At 43.9% G+C, this 15,423-nt stretch overlaps 1 protein-coding gene across 8 annotated transcripts in view; it reads left to right on the top strand.

Moving 5' to 3' along the window:
- SH3KBP1 (SH3 domain containing kinase binding protein 1) overlaps positions 1-15,423 on the top strand; it is a 331,711-nt gene that overhangs the window by 185,817 nt on the left and 130,471 nt on the right. For 4 of the 8 annotated variants that reach the window (XM_027054604.2, XM_027054603.2, XM_027054600.2 and 1 more), the window contains 3 exons: positions 179-238; positions 7,721-7,795; positions 11,368-11,573. In XM_027054604.2, coding sequence (XP_026910405.1) covers positions 179-238; positions 7,721-7,795; positions 11,368-11,573 — 341 coding nt within the window. The remainder of the gene's footprint in view (positions 1-178; positions 239-7,720; positions 7,796-11,367; positions 11,574-15,423) is intronic. The other 4 variants (XM_027054606.2, XM_027054601.2, XM_027054607.2 and 1 more) reach the window with 2 other exon arrangements.

Here is a 15,423-nt window from a genome sequence, read left to right as displayed (position 1 = left end):
AAATGGCACACCCACACACACAAAACCCGCTGGTGGTGAGAAGGGCTGTGCTCGGGACGACTGCATGCCAGGTTTCTTACAAGTATGACAAGACAGCGGAGAGTCCAGCCCCACCTTGGGTGAGCATGCGTGTCTTTCTGCGATGGTGAGAACGAACTCCAGGTCTTTCTTTCTCCAGGGCCTGAAGCTCTCCTCCCTCCAGCTTCTCTGCTGCCCTTTCCAGCTCATGGAGCAAAAGGTCAGGACCGGGAAGCTTTGTTCTCCCAGTCGCTAACCCAACTTCCTACGTGGGCGTCTGTGTATCTCATGTGCCGTCTTGAGCCAAGGTCATGGTGTGAATGTCGTAAGCGGCTCGACTGTGTCATAGTGGTGCGCCACTCCCTGGGGTGGCAGACTCCCCTTTTAAACCCAGTGCTGTCAAAATAATAGTAAAACGTCTTTCTTTTCCATTTGGGAAAATCTGACTTGAGTGGTGCTCCCAAGTTAGTTGTGTCTCTTTTATGTAACCAGTAGCACGATGGACAGGTTCCCGATTTGGAGGTAAAGCCACTTCTGGAGAAGTGCTCGAGTGACCTTCTTCCCTTGGTCTCTCAGTAGCGTGGGCTCCTATGGCCTGTCATTCATAGAAACAGCAGATCTGGCTGGTTGGCTCATAGGCTTCAGCTATACCCTTTCCTTCCACTGCCAGAGCCAGGGACCCCACTCCACCCCACCCCTGAACTCCGTTCCATCCTAGGGTCTGTGGTAGGAAAGATGGGAGGTGATTTTGGAGCAAATGAAGCATCTTGCAGCTCCTGCTGCCTTCTCTGGCTTGGGGTCAGGTGATTCTCTGCTTCCCAGTTGTCCCTGGTAATTGGGTCCTACAATAACAATACTGTACCTCAAGGATGTTGTAGATTAAATGGGCTTTCTAAGACGGAGGACCAAATCGGATCATTATACCATTATTTCCATGGGGGAGTGTGTTATGAGTTCTAACGGCAATTATGTACATAAACACCTCGCCCATATAAGGCTGTCCGTAAACGGTCACTTTCATTGTTAATCCTGATAAAGCCCGGGATGTAACCAGTTTATATATTGAGGCTGCTGCATACCATTCGGTACCCTGCTCACTGAAGTGCTGTCTCTGCATGTTTAAATTACTTTGGGACTCCTTGGCTGAGGCAGAAAAAGAGATCTGGAGAGGTATCGGACAACCTGTTTGGGAGACCCTTGACCTCTCGGTATCCTGCCATTGTTAGCTATGCTTTCAGAGCTGAAGGGTCAGAGAAGTAATGCCTTTTGTATTTTTGGAATTACTGAAATAAACTGTCTCCTCCTGCTCTGATTTAATAATATGGACTTTTGATCCTGCCTGACTCCCTCAGCCCAAAACACATGGTGCTGGAATTTCTGGGGTAGGAGGTTAGGAGACTCAGTGGAATGGTCTCTACTGGTCACCTAGCCTTCCTTCACATACTTGGCAGGGGCTGTTTCTCTTGGAGAGACTTTTCTCCCTAACACTCATTCAGTTGAAAGCCCTCCATTTCAGGACTAGGAGAGCCCCAAATTTCAGCAGCCACATTTAGTTACCTCAAATTCTGTCCCTTGTTGAGGGGGTTGTGAGGTCCCTGAAGAGGCATGGTCTCCTAACAAGGATGGATGCTTCTGAAAGAACTACAGAGCTTTGGCAATCTTCCAGTATGTACAGTTAGGACAAGAGGGCCCATCTCTCCATCTCTCCATCTGTCCGCCCATATCTATCCATCTTTTCTCCTTCCTTCCTTCCTTCCTTCCTTCCTTCCTTCCTTCCTTCCTTCCTTCCTTCCTTCCCTCCTTCCCTCCTTCCCTCCTCCCTTCCTCCCTTCCTTCCTCCCTTCCTTTTTTCCTTTCTTCCTCATTTTCTTCTATTCCTCATACATCCAACCTTTACTGAGCCCCTGTTACTACTAAGACACTGCACAAGACACTGAAGATATGCAGAGACAAATCAGATGGGTTCCCTGCCTTCAGTCAGCTTACATTATAGAAACTGGGTGCAGAAACCAGTTCAGGGAGGTGCCCCATGTGCTCCATGGGTGGCTGAGGAAAATGGTGTACAAAGGTGGAGAGACCAGTCCCATCGGGATGTGGGGACAATGGTGGTCACAAAGGACTTCATAGAAAAGCAGATGTGATGATAACGTCCCTGTGGCTTGCTGCCTTGAAGCAATCCCCTGAAAGAGAAAGAGCATCTCTCAGTGTTCTCATAGGTTTTTCAGTAGCTGTTTACACTCTGATGATAAAATGTGTATCAGATGGTAAAATGTATAAAATGTAGATCAGATCACACACAGAAGTTATGTATACTGGGAGGATTTGTTTAAGTGGAACCTTTAGCTTTAGAATGATCCTACTTGTTCTCTACTGCCAGAGAATGGCATCAGTAGTTTCAATGTGCTTTATTTTAACTTTTTAAATTTTAAAATAATTACAGAATCACAGGAAGTTGCGAAAAAAAAAAACAACCCAGAACTGTACAGAGAGATCTCACATACCCATCACCCAGTTTTCCCCGGAGATAATATCCTGTGTGACTATAGTAAATGCCTATTTACTTTTATCATAAAACTGAGAAAGACAAAGGTATGGCTAATGCACAAGAGACATCTAGGTTTTTACTCTGGTATGAGCTAAGCTGTATTTAATCAAGGTCTGTGTTAGGACAGCCCACTTAATATTCCTAATGTTTGTGCCATTTTGGTAATTTTTAGAGAGGCTGGTGGCATCCTAAAAATCCTCTTAATTTAAATGCTACCAGACATCATGGTGAGGTTTTTTAAGACAGACAAAATCTATGTCCTGGTGCATATGAATACAACTTTGTGTACATTGTGTCCTTGTATATCTCTATCTTGCACACACACACACACACCTATATGTGTACATAATTATTTGGTATTTGTACTCTTCATATTTCTATTTCCAGAAAGTATTTGAGCATAGTTATTAAGTTGAGTTTTGTCAACCAGTGATGAATGTGATCGAAGAGACCTTGCATTGTATTTATGCAGAAGTGTGCCCGGACAGCTTGACACATGGCAGGGGTTCAGTAAGCTCTTGCTGAATCCTTTGTCACTCGAAGGCGGCATTTTCATCTTTGAATGACAGGTGCAAATTGCTTGAACTTGCTTTTCTTTTACCCTGATGTATTTTTATATATGGTGGTTGCTTATGAAAATCTCTGAACTTTAGATCTTTGTTCAGGGTAATCTAATCTGTCAAGGAAAGAGTTACAGCAATTGGGTTGGTTGATATGTTGGTTTAAATCTTTTACCTCAGATAAGAAAATTCATAGCTATGTAGTAGCAAAAACTTGCTGCATATTTAAATTTGAAAACACTTACATTTTATAGGATTTATGAAACATTAAAGGTACTTTTTCAGATATTTTTATAAACTTGTTATTATAGAGAATTTCTAACATACATACAAGTCAAGAGAATAGTGTAATGAACCCCTGAGTGCTCATCACCCAGCTTCAGCAGCTATCGGCCTTTGGCCACTTGATTCTATTTATACCACTGCACGATCTTCCCCCATATTATTCTGAAGCAAACTCCAGATATCGTGTAATTTTATCCATAAATATTTCAATATGTATCAATAAGAAGGTGCCTTAAAATACCCTATTGCACACCCCCCAAAAAATAAATAAATAATGGCAGTTCCTCAGTGGAATTACAGGTGCAGTCAGTGTCCGCTTCCCCTCAGGATCTTTTATTTTTAGTACAATTTGTTAGTTTGAATGTGCATGCGAAGGAGGTACGTGCATTGTAATTTGTGTCTGATTATAATCAGATTATGTTTCAAGTCTTTCTAAACCTATAGATTCCTCTCCATCTCTCCTTTTTTCCTTGTAATTTTTTACTGAACAAACTGATGTCCTTTGTCCATTAACTTCCCACTGTAAGTCTTTGCCGATTTCACCTCTGCTATATCATTGACTCTGTGTTCCTATAAGTTGATAATTGATATAAAACATTTTTTCCCCCAAACTTCATAGATGGTGATGGGTCATCTATATGGAGGCTCATAAGGTCTGGCTGTCTTTCTTTTTGAATGTTAGCAGCCACTGATGATTATCACTGGGATCTGTTAGGGCTTGCAAAGTGACACCAACAAGGAACGTTTTATTTTATTTTTTTTTAATTTTTAAAAAAATTTTTTTTTCAACGTTTATTTATTTTTGGGACAGAGAGAGACAGAGCATGAACGGGGGAGGGGCAGAGAGAGAGGGAGACACAGAATCGGAAACAGGCTCCAGGCTCTGAGCCATCAGCCCAGAGCCCGACGCGGGGCTCGAACTCACAGACCGCGAGATCGTGACCTGGCTGAAGTCGGACGCTTAACCGACTGCGCCACCCAGGCCCCCCAGGAACGTTTTAAAAGAACGAAGTGGGCTCCCATGTAGCAGACCAACGGAGAAAAAAATTTGAGTAAATTAGGTTTTTACAAAATAAAACATCCCAGTAGTTGTAATAATAGTGCAGGCAGGATCTTATGTCAGGGATGGAAAGGAATTTAGCCATCTTCTGGCCTGGTGTCAGATAAGAACACTAAAGTCTAGTGAAACAAAGTCCTGGGTGTGGCATGGCTTATGAGTGACACGGCCGCAGTCACATGCAGGCTTTCCACACACACTTTGGTATTGCCTTTATTCTGGCCTGCAGTTTCCCCTTTCACAGAGCGTCTGACAAATTTCAAATTGTAGTGGAGTTTAGCTTATTTCTTCTTATCACGGATCAGGATTAATTACCTTTTCATTTTCTGCTTTGCATGTGCTAGTATTGACTAAATAATGTAAAATGTAGCTAGTCAGAAATTCTATTGATCTATTAAATTGTAATCAGAGAATATCCTGAATCCATAAGACTTCTTTGGGCTGAGGGGCAAATCCAGATCTTACTATTGTCCGATCTCATTTTCAGACAAATTTTGCTTCATATTTAAGGCATAAACATGTATTTTCTTGTTTCTAACATCTTTTTTAATGTTACTGAATTTCTCAGATTCTGAAGTAATTGTTGTAAAACTAAAAAGTATTCCTGTTAATTTTCCTTAAAGAGACATTGTTTAGCTACAGAAACATTTTCAATTATTTTCCATAATTTTCAGAGGGAGAAATCTGCATTTCCATTCTATAACCATTAACAGCCATGAGATTTCAGTTTGAATTGACTTTGTTGTTTTCCTAATTCCTTAATTGGGAATGTTAGATTCTGATGCTTTAGTGACTTGTGAAGCTAAGACAAAGATGGAGACAGCCTTTTAAAACTTGGGGCACACCACTTTCATGATACACAAATATCGTATTTCATTAGTTGTAAGAAACAGATTGTTCTTTTTTGTTTTGTATATTCTGTTCTTTTTAATATTAGATGGTATTTGTTTTGTGTATGATCTTCTGTTAGCAGTGAAGCGCAATTAACAAGTTGACGGAACAGTTTCAGGCAAAATTAAATGCTACGATAAGCATACGATTTTGTGGTGAAATTCTAAAATTCTTCCTTTTTGCAGCGTTTTCTGCAAAATATTTAAGTGTTAATATTTAATAGTGATGCTAGAGGATTTCTCCCAATAGAGTAAACAGCACTTATATTCATGAACTTTCTTCCAATTGCCCATCTCTTTTGCTCTTTATTTTATTATTATTTTTTTTTATCTGAGAGAGAGAGAGAGAGAGAGAGAGAGAGAGAGAGAGAGAGAGAGAGAGAATCCCAAGCAGGCTCCATGCTTAGCAAAGAGCCTGACGCGGGGCTTGATCCCACGATCCTGGGATCATGACCTGAACCGAAATCAAGAGTCAGATGCTCAACCAGCTGAGCCGCCCAGGTGTCCCTCTTTTGCTCTTCAGCTAGAACAAGTATGTCCTCACTCAGTCCCAGCCCAGGCATACAGCATACAGGGGGTTTTGCACCAACACTTGGCCGTTCGGAGACATCAGAGCTGTGGTGTCCCTCAGTGATCCTCAGACTTGGTCCTAGGAAAGAACGCAGGGAGGTTCTGTTATATTTGGAGGGACTTTATCAAAATACTGATTTCTTCTTCTTACGTTTACTTTTTCTGACGCCGAGAGGACCCTTGCTGTTCATTTTGGGAGGGCCTTGATTGCAAAACATCTACATTCCTTAGGAGTAATGTCACCTTAATGATCAAAGGGGAGTAAAAATTTGCCCAAAGAAAGCAACGGCTGTTACTTGCTCCACTCTTTTGTCATCAGAGTCCTCAAGGACTGCAAATGTAACAAGAACCTTTGGAACACTTGATTGTTTCTTTGGATGGTTCTTATGCAGCCAGTGATTGTGAACATCTAAATTTGTGCTTTAATTGGATGGAGCATATTTGTCATAAAGGGCAGATTTCAGGGCAACGGTGTCCCACCATGCCTGTAGGACACGGAAATGGGACATACCTGAGGGCATTTCAGTCGCTGATCTGATCACTCACAGCTCTCTTCATGTATCAGGGGCGACGCGGCCCAGAAGCTGACTTGGTGGTTCCTTATTGGGGTTTTCCATTTTCCTAAAGAATGTTCTAAGAAGTGAGACAAGTCGCTCCCTCCCTCTCAGTTCCTCTCTCTGTAAACATAGCCTGCCTTTCCCTCCTTCAGGCTGATTATGAGTGAGCTGTATGACTGGGCTCCAGTTGGATATTTAGCTTGTAAGCCATAAGAGAACCTGTTCGTTGGATAATTTAAAGTGATGCATATATAAATTGAGTTTGCCTTTAGCAAACCATTTCACCTGCCGATAGTATTCTCTGGTGTGTGTATGTGTGTATGTGTGTGTGTGTGTATATACACTCAAACTAGGGCAGTGTGTGTGTGTGTATTTTCTGTACTTATTCATGATTCCAGAGAGATTTGGGCTTTAGCTGTGTGTCTAGTCCTATGCTATCGGTAACCTTTACTCGTAACAACAACAAAAAAGAGATCATTTGACATTTGACAGCGAGTGAGTCCTACGTCCTCATGCTTCAGTACAGTCTCATGACTGATATGGCAAAAGGTCAATCAAGGTGTTCCAAGAAAAATAGGGTTTTCTGGTGTTCTCAGTGCTAAGCAGAAAACCCCTAACGTCTACACGGAGGCCACGATTGGTTCTAAACATCTTTGGTGAAAACCCTCCTCTAGCACTTTAGTACCTTTTCTTGCTGAAAGGTACTAAGCATAAAATCTTTGAAGAGAACTCTGTGCTTTTTTTTTTTTAGAATCTTGGGGTCACGGATATCAGTTTGTATCACACAGGGCTCTAGGGGTAGAAGATAAAAGACAATGGGCCTAAATTTGTATTATGTGTGGGCCATACTCTCCAAAGAGGAGTTTGCATTGTACAGCTGAGTTCGTTAAGGAATATGATGAATTGGATTTCCTCTGGTTAATTGAGGTTTTCCTGTTCTTGCGTTAAAATGTGGAAATGGCTTCCAGTTTAAATTGGGCATAATCTCCATGCCAGTCATTTGCAGAGGCAAGCCCCGATTCCGGGTGCTCATGGCGTGGGGACTTTGGGCTCATTCTGTAAAATTTCGTAAATTCTGCCTAATGGTCTCTAATTAATTTGCTGATAAAACTCTTACAGCGGATTCACTGAAAGCAAGTTCAGTTAAAGACTCTCCCTCTTCCTTCTTTTGCCATCATTTGCTCCCCCTTCCCCCCTCTTGTTTTTCTCTCCCCTTCTCTTCTCTCATTCACTGTCAGGAAAGACTACCTTTGAAGGGACAATTCTGTACCGAGCTGCACCGGGCAAGACGGAGGGCCACAGACGCTATTACAGTGAGTGACCTTAATGAACAGCAGGAAGCAATTGTAAAGTTAAGATCCGGGTAGTCGTGGTTCTTGACGTGGCCGCACTTTCCTGAGCTGCTCATGCTTCTGCCAAGTGTCCGTGTGAATTTCTGATCCAAGGACATGGACTTATCTGCCTGAATAAGTGCTGTCTCCTTGGTGTGTGCTACAGGAGCATTCTCATCACCAGCCCTGGCGCTTTCTTGTTTGCTTTGTGCCTCTGCCATGTGTGTAACATGCGTGCATGAACCATGCGTGCAGAGAAGAGACCAGTAGCATTTGTCATGGCATACATACTTGTACCAGTATCTCTGGGCCTCTGAGCCGGTGTAAGACGGCTTCCCCTGGAGCTGTCATCCTCTCGTGGTTACTGCTTTTCCTGAGTGGGCCATTGGAAATCAATAAACCATTTCTTCATTGTGTTGTTCAAAGAAATGAGAATTTGGCATGACGGTCCATGCCAGAAGTGGTGTTCCGCCTTGCTCACAGCCAGTCACCACACGACAGACTTCCTTTGGCAGGACCAACGTATAGCCTTTTGTGTCGTGAAATAAAGCTGCCAAAAGTTGAGGGGAAGGAGGTGAATGAGATTAACGAGTCAATTTCGTGAAGCCTTTAGAACAGTTCCTGCCACTGAACAGCACTGTACTTGTGCATTTTAAATTTAAACAAAAATGACTCACAGGTCTGAACTGATCCGTGCATGAATATTAAGGTAAATTACATGAAAGTGTAATTTATTAAGTCATCTGGCCCGCCACATGGCAAAGAAAATACATAGGGTGTGTCTGTACACATACGCGCACGTACCTACGTATACACCAGTGATGCAAGAGAAGGTTCGCATGTGAGTGCCAGAACCGTGCTTCTCGGACTGTCTGTGGTGAAGTTATTTTTATTTCCATCCCCCCGGGGACAGATACCTGGTCTTGGCGAACATGACTTTACTGTGCATGCAATGTGCCATCTGCACCTCACCACAGGCGTTTGACCAGGATTGGTCTATTCCCTGGTCACCCAGACGAGCCCACTGGCCACGTGTCTGAAGGCATACTGGTGCACTCTGCTATAAGCGTTTCTGAACATGCGCAGTGCCTGTGCTGATCTCACTGTGCAACAGCAACGACCCCTTCGTGAACTGTCCCCGGCCCCCAGCCCCCAGCCCACACTCTGGGCTGTCCTGCCTGTGGGTGTCGCCTGGCATTCTGAGCATGAATCTGGCATACTTCACGGGATAGCGTGTGTGATGAGCACCGGTAGGTAAAAGATACGGCACCAAACTGACATAAAAACGGAAAGTCACCTTTCTTTCCCTCCAAAGGGAAGGAGCTAGATTCTGAGTTATTTCACCAACCCAGATATTCAGCTATGTAATTTACCTACTTAAAAGTGACAGAAGCAGGCTGCCAGAATGTCTGGAAGACAAATCTGCCGTGTGTTTCCTTCCTGGTCCGTACTTACGTGGTTGAGTGACCGCGCCACCTCTCCCTGTGTTACGCGAAGAGCATTTCTCACCGTGATTAATATAAAGTCATTAAGATGAGCCCGGGAGGCAGCAAATCCATGAAACCAGAAGCTCAGGGAAATCCAAACGGCAGTGGTCGCAGATATTATGGTTCTACCTCATGAGGAATGATAGAAGACTCCTTCAGATTCCTCTCTCTGAAGAACTCACACAGCCTTGCCCTAAACCATTTGCTCTGCTGCTAGTGCTGCTGGTGCTGCTGGTGGGGAGGGCAGGATGGTGATGGTTTCTTGCCACTAACTCTTTCTTTATTCCACCCTCAAATGGTTCCTTCCAACCCAGAAAGGAATATACAAGCCATTTATCACATAGAAAGAATCCATACGGCGAAATGAGAACATGTTAAAGGGGGAATGACACAATATTTAGACTCCAAAATTGTATCTCCAGCAGGGATATTTCCGAAAACAATGAACAGATAAACACATGAACGGGTAGCTAATCCAGAGGGGTTGTCCGTGTTTGCACACTCAGCTCCGGTCCTAGAAATTGTGGCTGACCCCACTGCTGTAGGCTGCTTCTCAGCGCCCTGCCCTCCGCTTTTGCTCACAGATGCTATTCTTGAATTAATTCAAATGTACACCAAGGATCGTCCTCCTCCCCCCCCCCTTCCTTTTTGGCTTATAAGTAACCATTTTATTAAAAACAGCAGCAGCAACAAACACAGCCATTGTTTTAATTTTAAGGATTTGATTTTGAAACTTGTTAGCAATTTATAATGACCTTTCTATATTTTATCTGTTTTCATTTAACAGTTTCTTCCTGCACTGAGACTTATTTATTTGAATGACTTCGACATTTTTTAACGCTTTATGTGAGCAATTATTCGGTGTCTTGTTCTTACGTACTAGGAGGAGGCCACCTTCCCCTACAGAAAGATAACGCACAATCAGTTAATACGGAACAAAGTTTGATGATGTGCTTTCATCAAGGGCATTGTTGTCATCAGGGCACATGTAGTCAATGTTCAGGAACTATTCTCCACAGCTAGAGGTTTTAGAGACCAAGTGAATGGCAGACTAGTATTCCATAAGATATCCTTTGAATCCCGCCCTTTGATGGCATGACTGGTGTACTGACTTTCAAAGTAAGAATGTACACTCAGAAATTAAGTAGGAAACAAATAGGCTCTTCCTTTTAGGAGCATGATTGTGGGCAGAGCCTGGGGAAAAAAGAATCTGGGAGGTAAGTGTTCACGTTGTCTTGCTGATAACTATTTGATGACTTCCGACACTTGCCGCAAGAGGTCAAAGGAAGGGTGTCGTGTCCCCAACGTCCTTCTTTAGCAAGGGATTCAGCTTTGGGAAGATGGTGGTATTAAAGGAGGGAAGAAGAGAAGTAGGCTTGGGGGCTTCTGGCCTCCGGGAGGGCAGCTTCCTTTCCCTCTTTAACAAACACAGTCATCTCGCCAGTGAAAGCGTCTCAATGTCAAGTTTGGTTTAATGCTTTCCTAGAGAATCATGCCTGCGTGCATTTATTCCTTGTGAAACCATCCAAAGAGATTTAATTCTTTGGCAGTCATAATTTTGTGTGGTTTCTTTAATTGCTAATTTGTTTAAATGGCTTTTAGCTTTACAGTTTCCCTTCAGGAAATGTTACTTTCATTGCTAATTGCTAATTGCCATGAGTCATAGAGATTGGAGGTACAGTATGTGGTACTGACTGGGTGGGGAGGCGAGGACAGGGTGGGGAGGGTTGTTGTTGCACAGACTGTGGCAAAACAAATTTGTATTAGAATCAGGTTCCGGCTGAAGAGAGGTGAAATATCACGCTTACAAAGAGATCTGCTTTGAAATTAGATTTTTTTAAAAGAATTTCGATTCACTTCTTAAAATTAAAGGCTGGGGGTGGGGAGATTGAACAAAACTCAGAGCCACCCAAATGCAACGTATTCGACGCGCTAAATGAAAAGTCCCAGTGCAGGTTATCCTGTGCCCAGAAACACTTTCAGAGGTGGCTCCTGGCTGGCTGTGAGGTGCTTCACAGCTATGGCTGATTTCTGAGCTCTTTCTCTCCCCGTCCCCACTCTTGACAGGTTTAAGGGAAACCACAGGCTCCGAGAGTGATGGGGGTGACTCGAGCAGTACCAAATCCGAAGGTGCCAACGGGACAGTCGCAACCGCAGCAATCCAGCCGAAGAAAGTTAAGGGAGTGGGCTTTGGAGATATATTCAAAGACAAACCAATAAAACTAAGACCAAGGTCGATTGAAGTAGAGAATGACTTTCTACCGGTGGAGAAGGTATGTTTGACGGTTTTTGCTTTATTTCAACATAGTGCAGAGCACCCAAAAGTCCGTTGTAGGGCTTGGCATCTGAGACTCCTTACGCCTCTTTTGGGGGTGTCGGCGTCCTCACGTGCGGGCTGTTCGCCTGCTCCCCTTTGAGGTGCTCCCTCCGTGTGGGAACTGCTTTCCTGGAAGGGCTCACGTTCCAGTTTGTGGCTTCTTTTCTTACTGATCTCTCAATGGAATGTGTCTCTGTGTGACTTTTCAAATGGACCTACACTTCTCGGTTCCCCGCCCCCCGCCCCCGAAAAGCCCCTCATGCCTGGACCCGGCTCATCTTTCACTTCTCCTCGTCCTCGTCTCCAGTGCCTCGTGCCTGCGAGTGTTGGTTGACTGGTTCTGCGTTAGAGGAAAGGGTTGTGCGCTTTTCCTCTAGGAGTTAGGTGGGAATGATTTCAGACTGCCGAAAGGAAGCCTCCTGCGTGTGTGTGTGATGGAGACGGGCCGTGCTGAGACTCCCTGGATGGTTACCATCAGGAAGCTGGCTGTTTTCTTCCACCTCTGGTTCTGGGTTGGCGAGAGGCAGGCGGCGTCCTGCTGCCGAGTACACGGTTGCCACAGCAACACACCCAGAGCCCTCGCACTTGTGGCTGTCGGTGAGGTCTACTGTGGTACGCTTCCGAGCACCATAGCTTTACTTAGAATTTGATAACTTCTGTGGAATTTTCCAGATCGTAATAAGCTACACTCGTGCTGTGCTTAAGGAATGTTGGTGAATTCGATTTAGTGCTGAATCTTTTGCTTTGATGTTCGTGCCAGTAGGCTTGGGGGATGGGACATTGGCAGCACCTATAATGCAGGTTTATCAGTGGCTTTAAAATGGTTTCCATTTTTCGGGTGAAATGAATTTTTCAAAGTTGCCATCATCTTCCACAGCTGTGGAACTTCCACCCACCTCTTGCCCCCAGCAACCTTGCCCGGTGTCATGCATTAGAAACAATCTGGAAAGGAAACTTTTGGACACTTAGTTCTCTTGAGGATGAAAAAAAGGCAGAAAGATTTAGACATGAAAGACTGTTCCATGTGCACTTCTTTCACTGCAGCTTATCGGAGCCAGCCTTGTTTCTTTCAGTAAGCAATAGACGATGTGTCTCAAGATCTGAAAACTGTCTAGATGCTATACCAGCTTGCGAGCTCATTTCTCTTTCACATGATCACTCTCAGACTCCTGTAAGTATTTACAAAAGAGCAAGTCCCCATCTTGGGAAGAAACGATGGATGTAGTTTTTCTTCATTTTACTCCAGTGGTTGAAATGAACATGACCCACTTGGTCAGCAAACGCTTAATGCCTTTTGTTTGCTTTATGATTCGTGGTCTTATTCTCCTCTGTGTAGAAGGACAGTGTGTGTGTGTGTGTGTGTGACTTTTATTAATGCTATGAATATTTGTTCTGACCACAGTAGTAAATTGGGTCATTAGCAGTAGCAGTATCGGCATCACAGATAATAATCCCAAGTTTGTACCTCAGCACGCTTTTCCTCTGGACCCGAGGGCCACATGCCCAGCTGCCGAATTGCACATCTCCACGTGAAGACCTTAAATTCTTACCAGCTTGTCCAACCCTGAACTCCTCATCATCCCCCTCAAACCACTCTGCCCACAGCCTTCCCTGTCTCAGGGAAGGGCGTCCTACTTCCCCTCCTACAGGTTCGGGACGAAAGCCTTAGGGTTATCCCTGACTTCCTTCTCTCATAACCCGCGTCCGATCCATCAGGAGACTCCATCAGCTCTGCCTCCTGTGAATGTTGAGCACCCACCACGACTCATCATCTCATCGCCTCCGTGGCGCCCCTGCTCTCTCATCATCACCCAGTGGCCTCCTAATAGGGCTTTCTGCTTTTCCCCTTCCCCTACAGTCTAGTCTCAACAGTGAAGTGAGGGTGATCCTTTGAAATCCCAAGTCTGATCGTGCCACTCCTCTGCTTGCACCCCTGGAGAGGCTCTCCAGAGAACCAAAGTGAAAGGCCTCCCCAGGGCCCCCAGGCTGAAGTGACTCGACTCTGTTACCACTTGGACTTTCTCCCTCGCCTTCTCGCCTCGCTCCCTCTGTCCTGGCCCCTTGCTTTTCTTTAAGCATACCAAACACTTTCCCCCTTGGGGACCTTTACCGCAGTGGTTTCTCGTGGCTAGACACCCTGTATCCACCTGCTCACTTGCCTGCATGCCTCTTCCCCGGCTGCTTTGCTTGGACTTCACCTTTTCAATGAGCCGTGCCCTGGCCCACTCGTCCCGAGACCCGTCCCCTTAGCTCACCCTGCTTACTTGTGCTGCATTTTTTGGTTTTCCACAGCATGCAGCCCTTTCTAACATGGGATTTATTTTTCATTATGTTTATTATTTACTTTGTTCACCAATATATGCTATGTGCTTAGAACACCGTGTGGCACCTGGTAGGTTAGGTGTGTTCAGTAAGTAATAGGTGCATGAATAATATTAAAACTGTATTAACGTGGCACTCTGGAGATTACAGACCTCTATAATATGATGGGACTGGGTGGGATTAGGTAATAGGTATATAGTTGAAAGTATGGTGGTTTTTTGGTTCACTGTGGTTTTGTGAAGCAGAGATTTATTGTATTGGCCTTGGTGACGTGACATGCTAACATCATCAGAGTAATATATATATGTTTGTGCATGTGTATGCATCTTGATTCATGATTTGTTTGCAGAAGGAAACCATGTGCTGGCAGCAGTCTTAACCTGCTTCTCATTGCGGAGCCCCTGGGGAAAACATAAACTTCCCAGCTTGCTTTACTGGCTGTGGACAATTTTTTACAGCATCTAAAAGGACTCAAAACTATCTCCACCCACTGTTGTTGGCACTATGGATAGCTGCATAGATTTATGGATCCATTATTTTATTGCACAACCCGGCATGAGGGCTGGTGAGCGCAATAATGTTTTACTAGTGCGCAGCCTGGTTCTCGTCACTTTTGAGATGGTTTTGTGTCCAAGATTTATATTTGAGGAAGGAAGTTTCCTTGGAGAATTGAGCTCACTATTTTGATTTTGCAGAAGCACAGACTGAATCTCGTGTGACAGCATTTGTTAGGTTGAGATCCAAGCGGGTCTTCCACATGGGCTGGGGCAGTTGGCTTTCTTAGATGGCTGGTTTGATAAGTTGGATGAAGGAAAAAAGGAATTTTGTAATTTTTAACAACTGCAAGTATATTATATTGTCCCTTCAGGTTGTGAAGTTTTGAGATCCACTTTTCTCAGTTGCTAGAAAATGTTGTGCTTATTTTAGCTATGCTCTAATCCATATCAGCCTAACCAGAGTGACCAAAGGCTGATAATTATACAGCAGGAGAGGTATTACGTAACATTCCCCACCCCAACAATAGGGAAATAGTACTCTCGCTTCTCAATTGATCGAGCTATAAGGAAGGACCCCGTTTCTGAGTCCTTTCAATACTACCGGTTGGATATGCCTGTGAATGATTTGTTTAATGCACCATTTAACTGAAATATTTACAGATGAAGTTACTTAATGTCTGAGATTTTGCTTCCAGCAATTTGGAAGATGGAAGAGTGGGTAGGGCACAAAGGAAACGAGACTGGTCATGAGTTGATAATTGTTGAAACTGGGTGGTGAATACATGGTGGGTCAGTAGCCTATAGTCTATTTTTATATATGTTGTAAATTTCCCTTGATAGAAAGTTAAAGAAAAAAAGAAGAACCTTGGGAAAAATATGTAACATTTAAACTAAGCTCAGAGGTAAGTATGTGTTGTATTAAAATAATGGAAAATACGGTGTGGCCAAAGATGAACCAAGTTAAATATCAGAAGATTAGAAGAGCAT

This window comes from Acinonyx jubatus, chromosome X (assembly GCF_027475565.1).
Source record: "Acinonyx jubatus isolate Ajub_Pintada_27869175 chromosome X, VMU_Ajub_asm_v1.0, whole genome shotgun sequence".
NCBI lineage: Eukaryota > Metazoa > Chordata > Mammalia > Carnivora > Felidae > Acinonyx > Acinonyx jubatus.
Note: the sequence above shows the minus strand (reverse complement) of the source record. Positions and strands in the feature narration are given on the sequence as shown.